This window comes from Schistocerca serialis, chromosome 11 (genome assembly GCF_023864345.2).
Source record: "Schistocerca serialis cubense isolate TAMUIC-IGC-003099 chromosome 11, iqSchSeri2.2, whole genome shotgun sequence".
In the NCBI taxonomy this organism is placed as follows: Eukaryota; Metazoa; Arthropoda; class Insecta; order Orthoptera; family Acrididae; genus Schistocerca; species Schistocerca serialis.
In genome coordinates this window covers 119,356,735-119,372,439 of record NC_064648.1, presented here as the reverse complement: position 1 = coordinate 119,372,439, position 15,705 = coordinate 119,356,735, and the positions used below count along the sequence as shown (strand labels likewise).

General features: G+C 43.6%; 1 protein-coding gene across 1 annotated transcript in view; it reads left to right on the top strand.

The window, feature by feature from the left end:
- LOC126426518 (probable cytochrome P450 6a13) overlaps window positions 1–15,705 on the top strand; it is a 55,537-nt gene that overhangs the window by 16,927 nt on the left and 22,905 nt on the right. The window contains exon 3 of the mRNA XM_050088423.1: window positions 7,953–8,043. Within this exon, the coding sequence (XP_049944380.1) occupies window positions 7,953–8,043 (91 nt within the window). The remainder of the gene's footprint in view (window positions 1–7,952; window positions 8,044–15,705) is intronic.

Genomic DNA, 15,705 nt, shown 5'->3' with positions numbered 1-15,705 from the left:
CTTCCACTCCTGTGGAAGCGGTGAGCTACAAGAATTCACAGTGGAAAAAAAAAAAAGTATACAGTACAGAACAGTCGTTCTGTCGCTTGTTAAAAGAACTATCAATACATTTCAACTTGGCCACATGTAGAAACGATAAACATTGATTTATTATCAGGAATTTCGGAGAAACTAGGTTAACTGCACTACCACATGTATAAGAGTAGTATTACAGTTCGTTGCACTGTCAAAATCAGAGCTTAATTTCAGCTAAGAACGAGAGAAACTGTTAAGTGTCAGCTCCACTTCACACTGGACGTGACAGAAACTCGGCCTTCTGCCCCGAGTCACGTGACTTAGATGTTGGTTTCAAGCGTTAAAACAGTCTATGTTATATATGGTGTATGGTCGCGATCCAGGCCCCCACAACCGCACGAGTGGTCGACTGTGAAGAGCCGACAAATTGAGTAGCTGGGCGGCGGCCATTAGAGTGGTAAACTGACGCGCGGAGTTCAAATGTTTATACATCGCTTTTGGTCATAAAATGCCTTCCCTTGAGTTAGGTCACAAACATAATGCCTCATTTAAATACGTCACTACAGTATACTTTTTAATTTATGAACAAACAGCAACTAGTCACTGTTTATGAATTTATCTTACGTACTACATGGAATCTGCCGTAGCTAAAAGTTACGTACTGGACCCCTAGCATTTTTCGTAGTTCATTTACGATAGATGTACGCAAAATGCATCAAAATACTCGAAGATTTGCCCACTATATTCATAGATATTTTCTGACTCTACCTTGCTTTAGATTTTATGACGAGAAGTGCGTTATATATGGCATAGTGCTTTGGCAACTCACGACCAAATTATCAAGTTTCAACCTAACCTAGACCATGAAAACACTACAGATCAGCCAACTTTCTTCAAAATGATCAGAACATATAAAATGGTATTCTGTCGGTCGGAAATGTTGCCTCCTGACAGCGTGTAACCATTTTTGTAACAGCTGTGGGTTTGAGAAAGGAAACCTGCAAATATATGCACAGACCTTATGCTAATACCGTGTTACAAAAACATTTACTAAGAAAGTGCACTGACATACAAAACAACTTAAAACATCCACATACCTGTGAAATGTAATATTCGTTCCTTTCTCGAATTTATTTGTACAATTAATCGCTGCACAACTCTTCACCATTGTACTTCTTTTGATTGGAACGTACAGACAGTAGAATTACGAGTAACAAATACTGTATATACGCCCCCAACAAATATACGACGTTGAATCAGGGTCTTCATAAACAACAGTACTACACAACACATCAGACTACAACCACTATAATGGCGTCCAGCCGAAGGTTCAAATTATCCCGCAACTGCAGCGCCATCAGTGAGTCTAGTTATTTTTTACAAGGTCTTTGTCGCGATCATAGAGTAGAAATATCTCTGGAGTGAGCACTGCGTCCTGCGCATGCTGTCAACATTAAACTGGAATTGCCACGTGATATAGGGACGACGTCAATTGTTTAACGCCAATTCGCGTCCGCCATCAGGTGACGTCACGTCTCGACACACAACACCAAGACGTTCTACAATATCTTTCGAATGGAGGCATTCGCACAGGCCGTCAACGGAACGTCACGTCATTTCACGGTACGTCAAGGTTTCTCGGGAAGAAAATTTTGACGGTACCAGTCTGTTAACGTCTTAAGTTAACCAATTTTCGCCCGCGCTCATTCTCCTTATAATAGTGGATTTTGTGCTGTTATATCTTCATAATCTATATTTTAGAATAGCGCTTTGTTTTAGTGACAAACTGGAGATGTTCCATGACGACTGGGATATTTTTTCCACTTTCTTACACAACCGAGGTCGTATATCTGAAGGCGGAAAGTTATTTAGGTTTTACGATAACACAGCAGCGCTGACGCCCACAATGTATATGTATAAGAACATAAGTAGACGAAGCAAATTCCACCCAATGACATTTTAAGCAAAAAAGTCAGCTTTAATGAAGGAGTAAAATACAGTTGTTTATGACGTTATTAATTACGTAAGAAAAAACATCATGGATAAGTTTAACAGGCTTCATTAATTCGTTTGAAGCTTTCTTTGATGTGTATGAATGTACATATTTTCCCTGGCAAATAATTGTCGATGTTTTGAAACGTTGTCTCACTTCTCAGTAATTTACCAAACATAACTGATCAAGAACATAGGTTATAAAGTTTGCTTCGGCCATTGACAAATTTTGTCGTTGTTAGCTCCTCAGTTCTGATACTTTACATTTTATGCATATTAGGGATGGTGACTCAAAACCCCAATTTCGCCGTTCGGTACTGAGTTAAGCGACTTGACGATATGTGACATAAAAGACGTTGTAAATACATGCTGACGTGAAGCTTCTGTGGCATCATGCTCGTTCATTTTGCACTTCAAAGCTAAGAGCCCAATTTATTTCAAAGATCAGACGTAAACTGCTATGGTGCCTGCAAAACGTCTATACTAAATCCACAGCACTTACGAAGGGAATATGTCTTTACTAGCGATATGACACCATTCAAAATTTATAGGACAAATGTCGGACAAATCTACGGCGTCCCGAGATCACGTGACTATTGCGGCAACGTATGTTGACAACACAAAATCAATTCTGCGCTTCTGAATGCTCACTCCAGAGATATTTCTACTCTATGGTCGCCATGATGGTCGCGATCATAGACATACATTATTTTGTCTATGGTCGCGATTGTTATTTTAGACTGCGGTGTCAGTGATGTTTTGGTTGTGGGTCGATTTCTGCACCACGAAGATTGCGGAATACCTGCAAGTAAACAGACAGAAAAATACTATTTTTTAGCATTATTACGAGACTTAATATTTTTCTATTGCAGTAAAACCGCAAAAAGACGACTGCAGAGCAAGAGAAGTAGAACAATACACAGTCACAACAGCACACAATCTTGTGTCTCACAAGGGAACATCCCCACCGCACCCCTGTCAGATTTAGTTATACATTGGCAAGTGGATAGTCCTTGAAAAACTGAACACAGGTCAATCGAGAAAACAGGAAGAAGTTGTGTGGAACTATGAAAAAAATAAGCAAAATATACAAACTGAGTAGTCCATGGGGAAGATAAGCAACATCAAGGATATTGCGAGCTCGGGAGCGCCGTGGTCGCGTGGTTAGCGTGAGCAGATGTGGAACGAGAGGTCCTTGGTTCAAGTCTTCCCTCGAGTGAAAAGTTTAATTTTTTATTTTCAGACAATCATCACCACACGTACTGTTTATCAACAAATGTAGGAAATAATCATACAAATATTCGACAATCGTTCGATCCCTTAAGGAACTTTCCGATGCCTTACAGTTCGGAAAATATTCATTGACATTGTTATTGAAGTGGCGAGCTATATTTGCTGGATTCATATTGCCCACGGAATGCATCTCACGTATTTAATGCACTCTCGTTCAAAGTAGCGAACAGTAAACTGCCAGCCAGGGAGCCTCGTTAGCAGGAATACTCTCTCTTCCGCGCGCTGTAGTCGACTGACGTCGTGTGTTTCGATGTTTGTTTAGGTGTAGCGTCCCCATACTACGGCGCAGTTACCTCGCATCGGACGGACGGACAGATAATAATTGTCTGAAAGTAAAAAATTAAACTTTTCACTCGAGGGGAGATTTGAACCAAGGACCTCTCGTTCAGCAGCTGCTCACGCTAACCACGCGACCACGGCGCTCCCGAGTTCATACTCTCCTTGATGTCGTTTATCTTCCGCATGGTATATTCTGCTTATTTTTTTAATAGTTCCTCACAACTTCTTCCTGTTTTCTCGATTGATCTGTGTTCAGTTTTTTAATGCCTATCCACTGTGCCAACTGAGAGGGGTGCGATGGAGATTTTTCCTTGTCAGTGCGCGACCGACTAACCGATCGATCCAACCGCCAATGACCGTTGCCTGAGCAAACTGCAGCAGACTGGCGGCCTAACGCGCAGACTCGGATGCAGGAACTCAGCCCCGACCGGGCGACCACTCGCTGAGTTCTCTTACTGGCGGAGTGGAAAGACTCATTTTGCCGACACTAACAAATGCGGACGAGAGACAGACCCAAGACCCAGACTGACCGACTGGCGAGTTTTTTTTTTTTCTTTATTGATTTTCAATTCCCCCCCCCCCCCCCCCCCGAAGGGCGGGCTGGCGGCAGCTTACTACGCTGCTCTACAGCCTACAGACTTTTTTTTAAATAAAGGAACAAGAAAGAAACAAGGAAAAACAGGCGATAAGATGGTGATTTAAAGTGTAAAATGGCGTAAAAATGCGGAAAGTTAAAACAGAAAGCAAAAGGGGTTGGCAATGTAGATAAAATACACAGGAATCAGACAAGTAACATAGTAGACACACAATTAAAAAAAGACATGGCGACAGTCTGGTTTCTGTTCGCAAGAGATTAAAAAAAAAAGCACACCCAGCGACAGTATGATGGCTGTTCGCGACACTTCCCAAAAGACACAACACGGAACACTCACTGGAAAAACACACCGTAAAACACTGCACGAAAAAGGCGGCACAAATAGGGCACTCCCGATCCAAAGGCAGATGGGGGGGGGACCTGCAGGAGGGGGAAAACAAGGAGGGAGGAGAGGAATAAACGAAAAGGGGGGGGAACCAAGGAGGGAGAGGACTAATAAAGGGGGAGAAGGGCAGACACGAGAGGGAATGAGAGGAGGCAGAGGAGGGAAATGGAAAAGGACGCGGGGGAGAGAAGGGGGCAAAGAGAGGGGAGGGGGGGAAGAAAGAGGATGGAAGGGGGGAGAGGGAGCCCGGGAAAAGGACAGAGGAAAGGAGGGGGAGTGAGGATCAGAGTTGGTAGGAGGGCATCATACGGGAGGAGGAGTTGATGGACTGGCGAGCTCGTAGCGCCCCTTAAATGCAGGTGAACAGGCAACCTCTCCCCTTCCCCACCAGAGGGAGACACCAAAGCTGCGATTGCCACAGCGGCGCCACCGCCAGAAACGGAGGGCGACTGCTTCACATTACGCGCTCCGCCGCGCTCTTCAAAACAGCCATTTTTACCACGACTCAGTCAACACAAATATTTGCGCTTGATAATGAGAATAGATTCTGTTATGGATGATAAAATACGTACCTGGTTTAGTGTCTTATTGTTTCGATCATGAATGACACACTTGCAGGGTTTCATGAAACATTGCGATCAAAGAAATGTTCAAATGTGTGTGAAATCTTATGGGACTTAACTGCTAAGGTCATCAGTCCGTAAGCTTACACACTACTTAACCTAAATTCTCCTAAGGACAAACACAAACACCCATGCCCAAGGGAGGACTCGAACCTCCGCCAGGATTAGATTGCGATCATTGTGAGCAGCTTGGTGGAGGTCGGTTTTAAGACGGCGTGCTGAAAAGTAATACCTCCGAATTTTTTTATATGAAAACTCTTAAAGCTTTTTAAATAAATAAATTTTATTACCATTTTACATCTTTACAGTATGGAGTATGGCCGGTGACAGTGAAAATAAGGCGTCGGATTGTTGCAGATGTCCTTGCCCTCGCATTGTTATGCTGAATTATAAGGTGCTCCATATGTGGACGAACTCTTCGAATTTGTGCTTTCAGTTTTCTGAGGCCCTCGCATGCACTGATATAGTCATATTACACATCTCCATGTTACATGCTACAATTCTGAGTCCTCTAGCGGCAAAGGGCTGTAACTTGCTTGAGCGAAGAGGGGAAAGTCGACCGAATAACGTGCACGACACGTAATATCTCAACTGATCTTGAGAACAGATTAAAAAGTTCGGAGGCATTATTTTCCAGCATAAAAAAAAGAAGTGTCCTTGCACAACAAAGCAGCCATTAGGTTAGGTAGCTTACATTCAATTTGAGAGTTATTTTCTTGTTACACAAAGTATATTTCAGTGATGTTTCGCAAGTAATTCACGTAAATTAGCAATAAGATTTCGTTAAACTAACTCAAATAATTTACTCAGACAAAAATTTAATACTTCATTTCATGTGTTATTTTCATTGGTTTTATTTTGGTGGATTTTTAAGATGTTGCCTGCCCACTGTGGCATCAGGCATCACATAACTCGACTGCACAATAAAGGGCTTAAATGATAATGATGATGATGTTTGACATCAGCGCCCATACAAAGTCCAAATTTTTACACAGTCCAATTTTCACTCAGTCCAATTATCAACTGTCACGAATGATGATGATATGATGAGGACAACACAAACACCCAGTCCCCAGGCAGAAAAAAAAAACTCACCCGGCTAGGAATCGAACCCAGGACCCCGTGATCCAGAGGCAGAAATGATGCTAGCTACTAGACCGTGAGCTGTGGACAAAGGCTTAAATACTCACAGTTTTCAGTAATTGTTTCATGTACTTACACTCTCCACTACACACACACACACACACACACACACACACACACACACACACATACACACTGCTTTATACACTACCGGCCATTAAAATTGCCACACCAAGAAGAAATGCAGGTGATAAACGGGTATTCATAAGACAAATATATTATACTAGAACTGATATGTGATTACATTTTCACGCAATTTGGGTGCATAGATCCTGAGAAATCAGTACCCAGAACAACCACCTCTGGCCGTAATAACGGCCTCGATACGCCTGGGCATTGAGTCAAACAGAGCTCGGATGGCGTGTACAGGTACAGCTGCCCATGCAGCTTCAACACGATACCACAGTTGATCGAGAGTAGTGATTGGCGTATTGTGGCGAGCCAGTTGCTCGGCCACCATTGACCAGACGTTTTCAATTGGTGAGAGGTCTGGAGAATGTGCTGGCCAGGGCAGCAGTCGAACATTTTCTGTATCCAGAAAGGCCCGTACAGGACCTGCAACATGTGGTCGTGCATTATCCTGCTGAAATATAGGGTTTCACAGGGATCGAATGAAGGGTAGAGCCGCGGGTCGTAACACATCTGAAATGTAACGTCCACTGTTCAAAGTGCTGTCAGTGCGAACAAGAGGTGACCGAGACGTGTAACCAATGGCACTCCATACCATCACGACGGGTGATACGCCAAAATGGAGATGCCGAATACACGCTTCCGATGTGCATTCACAGCGATGTCGCCAAACACGGATGCGACCATCACGATGCTGTAAACAGAACCTGGATTCATCCGAAAAAATGCGTTTTGCCATTTGTGCACCCAGGTTCGTCGTCGAGTACACCATCGCAGGCGCTCCTGTCTGTGATGCAGCATCGAGGGTAACTGCAGCCACGGTCTCCGAGCTCATAGTCCGTGCTGCTGCAAACGTCGTCGAACTGTTCGTGCAGATGGTTGTTGTCTTGCAAACGCCCCCACCTGTTGACTCAGGGATCGAGACGTGGCTGCACGATCCGTTACAGCCGTGCGAATACGATGCCTGTCATCTCGACTGCTAGTGATACGAGGCCGTTGGGATCCAGCACGGTGTTCCGTATTACCCTCCTGAACCCACTGATTTCATATTCTGCTAACAGTAATTGGATCTCGACCAACGCGAGCAGTAATGTTGCGATACGACAAACCGCAATTGTGATAGGCTACAATGCGACCTTTATCAAAGTCGGAAACATGATGGTACGCATTTCTCCTCCTTACACGAGGCATCACAGCAACGTTTGACCAGGCAACGCCGGTGAACTGCTGTTTGTGTATGAGAAATCGGTTGGAAACTTTCCTCATGTCAGCACGTTGTAGGTGTCGCCAGCGTCGCCAACCTTGTGTGAGTGCTCTGAAAAGCTAATCATTTGCATATCACAACATCTTCTTCCTGTCGGTTAAATTTTGCGTCTGTAGCACGTGATCTTTGTGGTGTAGCAATTTTAATGGCCAGTAGGCCTAGTGTATATATCTATACATAACAGATAGGTGATTTCGGGTAGTGTTTTTATTTTGTAATTCTGTCAATTTGCAGGAGGTTTGCAAGGCTGCTGCTCCCCGAGTGGTTCTACCGGCGCCTGAAGGTGCGCTCTGTGCCGCAGGACGTGGCGGATTTCTTCTGTGAGGTACGTGCCGGCCTCACTGGGAAAGCATTCTGTGTCAGAGCAGTGGCATAAATCAGTGCACGTAGTTTGTCACCAGTTTGCTTCAGGAAGGGAGTATCCACTGTATTTGCTGTTTATTTATTTTCTTTGTGTGAGGCTGCAGCAGGAGTTGATAGTTTGGGAACATTCTGTATTTTCTTTGACTGAATGAAAGCATTTGATTTTGTGGACCGTGCAGTACTTTTACATTAGTTTACGTTATGGCATTGGAGTGAAAGCTTGAGATCTGGAGATTGGAAAACCATTGATTGTCCTCCAGTGTCCATAGACAGGAAGAGGTTTGAATCTGACTCTGTTCATGTAAAGTGACAGGAGCCGCAGGTTGTGTTCTGCACCTATTGCTTTTCTTCATGTGCACTGCCTGTTAAAAAGTATCTGGATGCTTATTAGTGGACATCAGTATGGGGTGCGTCAAACCTTTGCCTTTATGACAGATTCAGAACTCCCGGGGGCAGTGTCAATGTGCTGTCTGAATGTTTGTAGACTAATGGCAGCCCATTCTCCCTCAACAGCCCAAACCAGAGAAAGTAGTTATGTTGGAAGCTAGGGTCTGGAGCAGCCCCAGATCTACGATATCTCTGAACTGAAGCAAAACCTGGATAGTATCATCTCCCCCCTCCTGCCCCGCATCCCCCCCTCCTTCTTGAGCATTTGAGATAAGGTGTCAAAAATTTAAAAATAGGGTCGACCGAAGCGTCCGATCCCACCCGTCGCCTTTGACCTGTGACGTAATGCTGTTGTGGTGTGTGACGTCACGACGGCGAGGAATTTAGTTTGTGAGAGTGGCGTGTTTGTAGGTGTCATTTTGATGCGATCGGTTGCGCTCTCTGGTGGTGTGTTAGGTGATGTTTTTGGTTTAGTTTGCGAGTGTGGCGTCGTGTGTGAATTTTGGTAAATTGCTTTTTTTATGTCTTTGGTAGGTATGGATATGACTGACAGGGTTTTCGGTTGTCAGGAACAGTCCGTTGTCTCTAATAAAATTTCTTCAACTATTCTGGTTTTTTGATGAAGTCGTGAAGTGTTCAGTATGTCGTGAAGAAATGAGGCTTACTTAAAGTTCCGGCGTCTCGGGCCAGGGACGGCTGTATGTGGAGATGTCGTAAGGATAACAAGTCAAGGGAAGTGTTCGATCCCAATGTGTGGCTGTGAATGTTGGGATTGGTATCGGGAGATGTTTTTGAGCTATATAGGTCAAGGGAAGTGTTAGGTCCTAATTTATGGGATCGGGAGCTGCTGTTGAGCTATATAGGTCAAGGGAAGTGTCCGATTCCAGATGATATTGTGTTTAGTGGTATTTGGGGAGTTTTGTGATGTCTGTTTTTTTCGTCGTTTTGTATGGGGGTGGGTGTCTAAATTTGTTTATAATTAGTTTGTCCTCACCCAAAATCCCCCTTTTTCCCGCGCTTGTCCTGTTAGTGTCATTAGGCTTTTTGTGGAACGTGTGTGTGTTTGTTTTTCGATGTATTTCCGTCCTCATAATGTGTACGTAACGACATTATATGCGCCATATTGGAATCGTGGTTTATGGTCGTTTCCGCCGTATTTGTGACGTCATGGGTGAAAGTAGATGGGCGGGATCGTACGCTTCCGTATATTGATTTTCCAAAAATTGTTCATTTTGTAGCATACATCTTTCTGAAGAGGTTTGGCATATAAAACATACATGTTCGAGGAAATGTAAGACGTGTTGTTTGGTCTTAAGTGTGCCAAAGTGCAGTGTCATGCCTCTTCACAAAGCATTATTAATCCATATCACTGTGTTTCTCTCTGTCGAATACAAACGTATATATTTTGTAATGAAAGCCATCAAACCTGTATTCAGGACAGTGGAAAAAAAAGTCTCATGGTGCCTCTTCTGCTTCCAGTCAGCCTGTTTGACATCCTACCCTGCTTAAAAAAGGACTCACAATTAATACTGTGTCAGATTATTTGTGACCAGGAGAATGAGAACTCTTCAGAAAATTGGCACTCTTTGTTGTTTGCTAGCTAAGAACTTTCTCTTTTGTGTGACATGAAATGAAATATAGGAGACATAAAACCAGGAAAGACAAGAGACAATACACATTTCTTCAGTCCTTAGGTCCCAGAATTTTTTTCCTCTCCAATCTGGCTACAGCTTTACACGGCATAGTTTCCTTTCTGCTAGAGAATCTATTACCTCATCAAAGTCAAACACTTTGCTGCATGAAAAATCAAAATGTTGTTGTCTAATACTGAAAAAGCTGTTAATACATATAGTACACAAGGCCGGTGAGGTTTCTCTATTTGATCACTTCTATTTTGTCACTGTCTGTTAGATAAAATGAAATAGGCTTTTCTAATATTGCAGCAATTGTAACACACGCGAAATATGTGGGAGTGTTCTGGCACAAACGGTCATTTTTCTGTACCTCATTTATATCAATAACGTGACAGAGTATAATTCATGAAGTACCAATATCAAATGCCTGTTAAGGCTACTACAAGCAAAAAGTTAGCAAATAGTTTCACATTCCATCCATATGCTCCAGTTTCTCAAGCATGAGATCAAAAAGTAGTAGTACGAATTCTTCATATAAATTTGGAATTGTCATATCCTTCGATATAATTTGTGTGATGTCCCTGTTTCTTCTCCTTCCTTGTTCTAACATACAATCTTGTCATCACAAATTCTGTAACTATTCCTGCCATTGTGAAAATTAATTCTCTGGTTAACTTCACTAATCTTGCCAGAACCACCAGTTTAATTATCCTGCATTTATTCTCCATTTAGGTATTATTACATGTTTGAACAACACATTATGCTGCTATTCTGACAACCATACTTAAGCAGCTGCTAACAGAGGACTCTACAATAGGCCTCTAGTAGTGTAGCGATCTGGCAAAAACTTTCTATCAAAATTTCATTTTTTTGTGTATGCCGAGATGATAATTTGTAATGTTTATTACCTGTTATTCCTGTTGGTTGTTTATTTCCACTCTGGTTGGTCATTTATTTCCACTCTGGTAGCCTGAATCTGTGGATTTTGCTGATAATTATAACACTGACCATTCACACTCCCAATCAACCATATAAACAGTGACTGGCATTCACCCATTTCGGTTTATTCGACTCAGCTCATATAGCCCCATCCCCTTTTTTCTGCTGGAAAGTTGTTTATTTCTAGACGTGACAGGGATTCTCCTGGCAGACATCTACATCCATACTCCGCAAGCCACCTGACCGTGTGTGGCAGAGGGTACCTTGAGTACCTCTATCGGTTCTCCCTTCTATTCCAGTCTCGTATTGTTCGTGGAAAGAAGGATTGTCGGTATGCTTCTGTGTGGGCTCTAATCTCTCTGATTTTATCCTCGCGATCTCTTCGCGAGATATACGTAGGAGGGAGCAATATACTGCTTGACTCCTCGGTGAAGGTATGTACTCGAAACTTCAACAAAAGTCCGTACCGAGCTACTGAGCGTCTCTCCTGCAGAGTCTTCCACTGGAGTTTATCTATCCTCTCCATAATGCTTTCGCAATTACTAAATGGTCCTGTAACGAAGCGCGCTGCTCTCTGTTGGATCTTCTCTATCTCTTCTATCAACCCTATCTGGTATGGATCCCACACTGGTGAGCAATATTCGAGCAGTTGGGGGAACAAGTGTGCTGTAACATACTTCCTTTGTTTTCAGATTGCATTTCCTCTCATGGACACTACGCATGCATTCAAATTCAACTTACAATTCATTCAGAAATCAACTTAGAATGATTTCAAAAATGTTCACAAACCAACAGGAATGCGTTAAAATCATATGAATAATTGATAGACAAATATGCGCTGGATGCGCTTTGTGAAACAAGTTTTTTTTCTTCAACAATATGAATTTGGTGCCCCCCAAAATTGGCACCCAGAGCAGATACCCTGGTTTCCCGCCTCCAGATCCAGACCTGGTCTGGCTCGAAGTTGATATTCCAACTCATCCCAAAGATGAAACTTCCTGGCAGATTAAAACTGTGTGCTGGACCTAGACTCGAACTCGGGACCTTTGCCTTTTGTGGGCAAGTGCTCTACCAACTGAGCTACCCAAGCACGACTCACGCCCCGTCCTCACAGCTTTACTTCTGCCAGTACCTCGTCTCCTACCTTCCAAACTTTAATGAAGCTCTCTTACGAACCTTGCAGAACTAGCACTCCTGAAAGAAAGGATATTGCGGAAATTTACTTGCCACAGCCCTGGGTATGTTTCCAGAACGAGATTTTCACTCTGCAGCGGAGTGTCTGCCAATATGAAACTTCCTGGCAGATTAAAACTGTGTGCTGGACCTAGACTCGAACTCGGGACCTTTGCCTTTTGTGGGCAAGTGCTCTACCAACTGAGCTACCCAAGCACGACTCACGCCCCGTCCTCACAGCTTTACTTCTGCCAGTACCTCGTCTCCTACCTTCCAAACTTCTCAGAAGCTCTCCTGAAAACCTTGCAGAACATGATAGGAGATGAGATACTGGCGGAAGTAAAGCGGTAAGGATGGAGCGTGAGTCATGCTTGGGTAGATGGTAGAGCACTTGCCCGCGAAAGGCAAAGGTCCCGAGTTCGAGTCTCAGCTCGGCACACAGTTTTAATCTGCCAGGAAGTTTCATATCGGTGCACACTTGCATGCAGAGCGAAAATTTTATTCTGGAATCATTCCAAACGTGTTCCAATTGGTTCAGGTCAGGACTCTTGACAGACCAGTCTATTGCAAGAACGTCATTGTTCTCAAACCATTGGCTGCTTATTCAGAGTGCACTGTCATGCTGATAAAAACAGTTATTGCCTCTGAACTGTTGCTGCACTACACGGAGTACACAGTACTGTGAAATGTTTTCATATCCTTCCACATTTAGCATTTTCTTCGGCACATAAGAGGGCCACACTCAAACTGTGAAAAACACTCCCATACCGCAACACTGACTCCTAAACGCTTCACTGTTGGCACTACATATGATGGCAGGTAAAGTTCTCCAGGCTTTCACTAATCCCAAACCCTTCCACTGGACAGCCAAAGGATATAGCATGACCCGTCCCTCCAAATTACTCATTTCCAGTCATCCACTGTCCAGTACTGTCACTCTTTACATCTACATCTACATTCTACATTGATACTCCGCAAGCCACCCAACGGTGTGTGGCGGAGGGCACTTTACGTGCCACTGTCATTACCTCCCTTTCCTGTTCCAGTCGCGTATGGTTCGCGGGAAGAACGACTGTCTGAAAGCCTCCGTGCGCGCTCTAATCTCTCTAATTTTACATTCGTGATCTCCTCGGGAAGTATAAGTAGGGGGAAGCAATATATTCGATACCTCATCCAGAAACGCACCCTCTCGAAACCTGGCGAGCAAGCTACACCGCGATGCAGAGCGCCTCTCTTGCAGAGTCTGCCACTTGAGTTTATTAAACATCTCCGTAACGCTATCACGGTTACCAAATAACCCAGTGACGAAACGCGCCGCTCTTCTTTGGATCTTCTCTATCTCCTCCGTCAACCCGACCTGGTACGGATCCCACACTGATGAGCAATACTCAAGTTTAGGTCGAACGAGTGTTTTGTAAGCCACCTCCTTTGTTGATGGACTACATTTTCTAAGCACTCTCCCAATGAATCTCAACCTGGTACCCGCCTTACCAACAATTAGTTTTATATGATCATTCCACTTCAAATCGTTCCGTACGCATACTCCCAGATATTTTACAGAAGTAACTGCTACCAGTGTTTGTTCCGCTATCATATAATCATACAATAAAGGATCCTTCTTTCTATGTATTCGCAATACATTACATTTGTCTATGTTAAGGGTCAGTTGCCACTCCCTGCACCAAGTGCCTATCCGCTGCAGATCTTCCTGTATTTCGCTACAATTTTCTAATGCAGCAACTTCTCTGTATACTACAGCATCATCCGCGAAAAGCCGCATGGAACTTCCGACACTATCTACTAGGTCATTTATATATATTGTGAAAAGCAATGGTCCCATAACACTCCCCTGTGGCACGCCAGAGGTTACTTTAACGTCTGTAGACGTCTCTCCATTGATAACAACATGCTGTGTTCTGTTTGCTAAAAACTCTTCAATCCAGCCACACAGCTGGTCTGATATTCCGTAGGCTCTTACTTTGTTTATCAGGCGACAGTGCGGAACTGTATCGAACGCCTTCCGGAAGTCAAGAAAAATAGCATCTACCTGGGAGCCTGTATCTAATATTTTCTGGGTCTCATGAACAAATAAGGCGAGTTGGGTCTCACACGATCGCTGTTTCCGGAATCCATGTTGATTCCTACATAGTAGATTCTGGGTTTCCAGAAATGACATGATACGAGAGCAAAAAACATGTTCTAAAATTCTACAAGAGATCGACGTAAGAGATATAGGTCTATAGTTTTGCGCATCTGCTCGACGACCCTTCTTGAAGACTGGGACTATCTGTGCTCTTTTCCAATCATTTGGAACCCTCCGTTCCTCTAGAGACTTGCGGTACACGGCTGTTAGAAGGGGGGCAAGTTCTTTCGCGTACTCTGTGTAGAATCGAATTGGTATCCCGTCAGGTCCAGTGGACTTTCCTCTATTGAGTGATTCCAGTTGCTTTTCTATTCCTTGGACACTTATTTCGATGTCAGCCATTTTTTCGTTTGTGCGAGGATTTAGAGAAGGAACTGCAGTGCGGTCTTCCTCTGTGAAACAGCTTTGGAAAAAGGTGTTTAGTATTTCAGCTTTACGCGTGTCATCCTCTGTTTCAATGCCATCATCATCCCGTAGTGTCTGGATATGCTGTTTCGAGCCACTTACTGATTTAACGTAAGACCAGAACTTCCTAGGATTTTCTGTCAAGTCGGTACATAGAATTTTACTTTCGAATTCAATGAACGCTTCACGCATAGCCCTCCTTACGCTAACTTTGACATCGTTTAGCTTCTGTTTGTCTGAGAGGTTTTGGCTGCGTTTAAACTTGGAGTGGAGCTCTCTTTGCTTTCGCAGTAGTTTCCTAACTTTGTTGTTGTACCACGGTGGGTTTTTCCCGTCCCTCACAGTTTTACTCGGCACGTACCTGTCTAAAACGCATTTTACGATTGCCTTGAACTTTTTCCATAAACACTCAACATTTACACGACCTTAAGTGTTGCTTAGCACTCACTACAGAAACGTGTGGATTCCTCGACCATTGTACTTCATTCTTTATCTCCCTATACACACTCATTGTTCTAGGTGAACTGCTGGTAACACTTTGTGAAGTGTCGGCAGAAGTGCCAACACCGTGTTGTTTGATGAAGCCGAAATGCACGCTATAAGCTCACGCAGGATGGCGTGAGGTCTGGAACAATAACGGAAATTATAGTTGCCAAAAATAGTACATAGCTTCTGGAATACTTAACTTTAATTCATAATTGGAGAACATCGCTCTTGATGATACAGAAGTATTATAGCAATTGAATACGGCGCCTTGCTAGGTCGTAGCAATTGACTTAGCTGAAGGCTATGCTAACTATCTTCTCGGCAAATGAGAGAGTCTTCGTCAGTGTCTGTTGCTAGGTACGTCGGCTGTACAACTGGGGCGAGTGCTAGGAAGTCTCTCTAGACCTGCCGTGTGGTGGTGCTCGGTCTGTAATTACTGACAGTGGCGACACGCGGG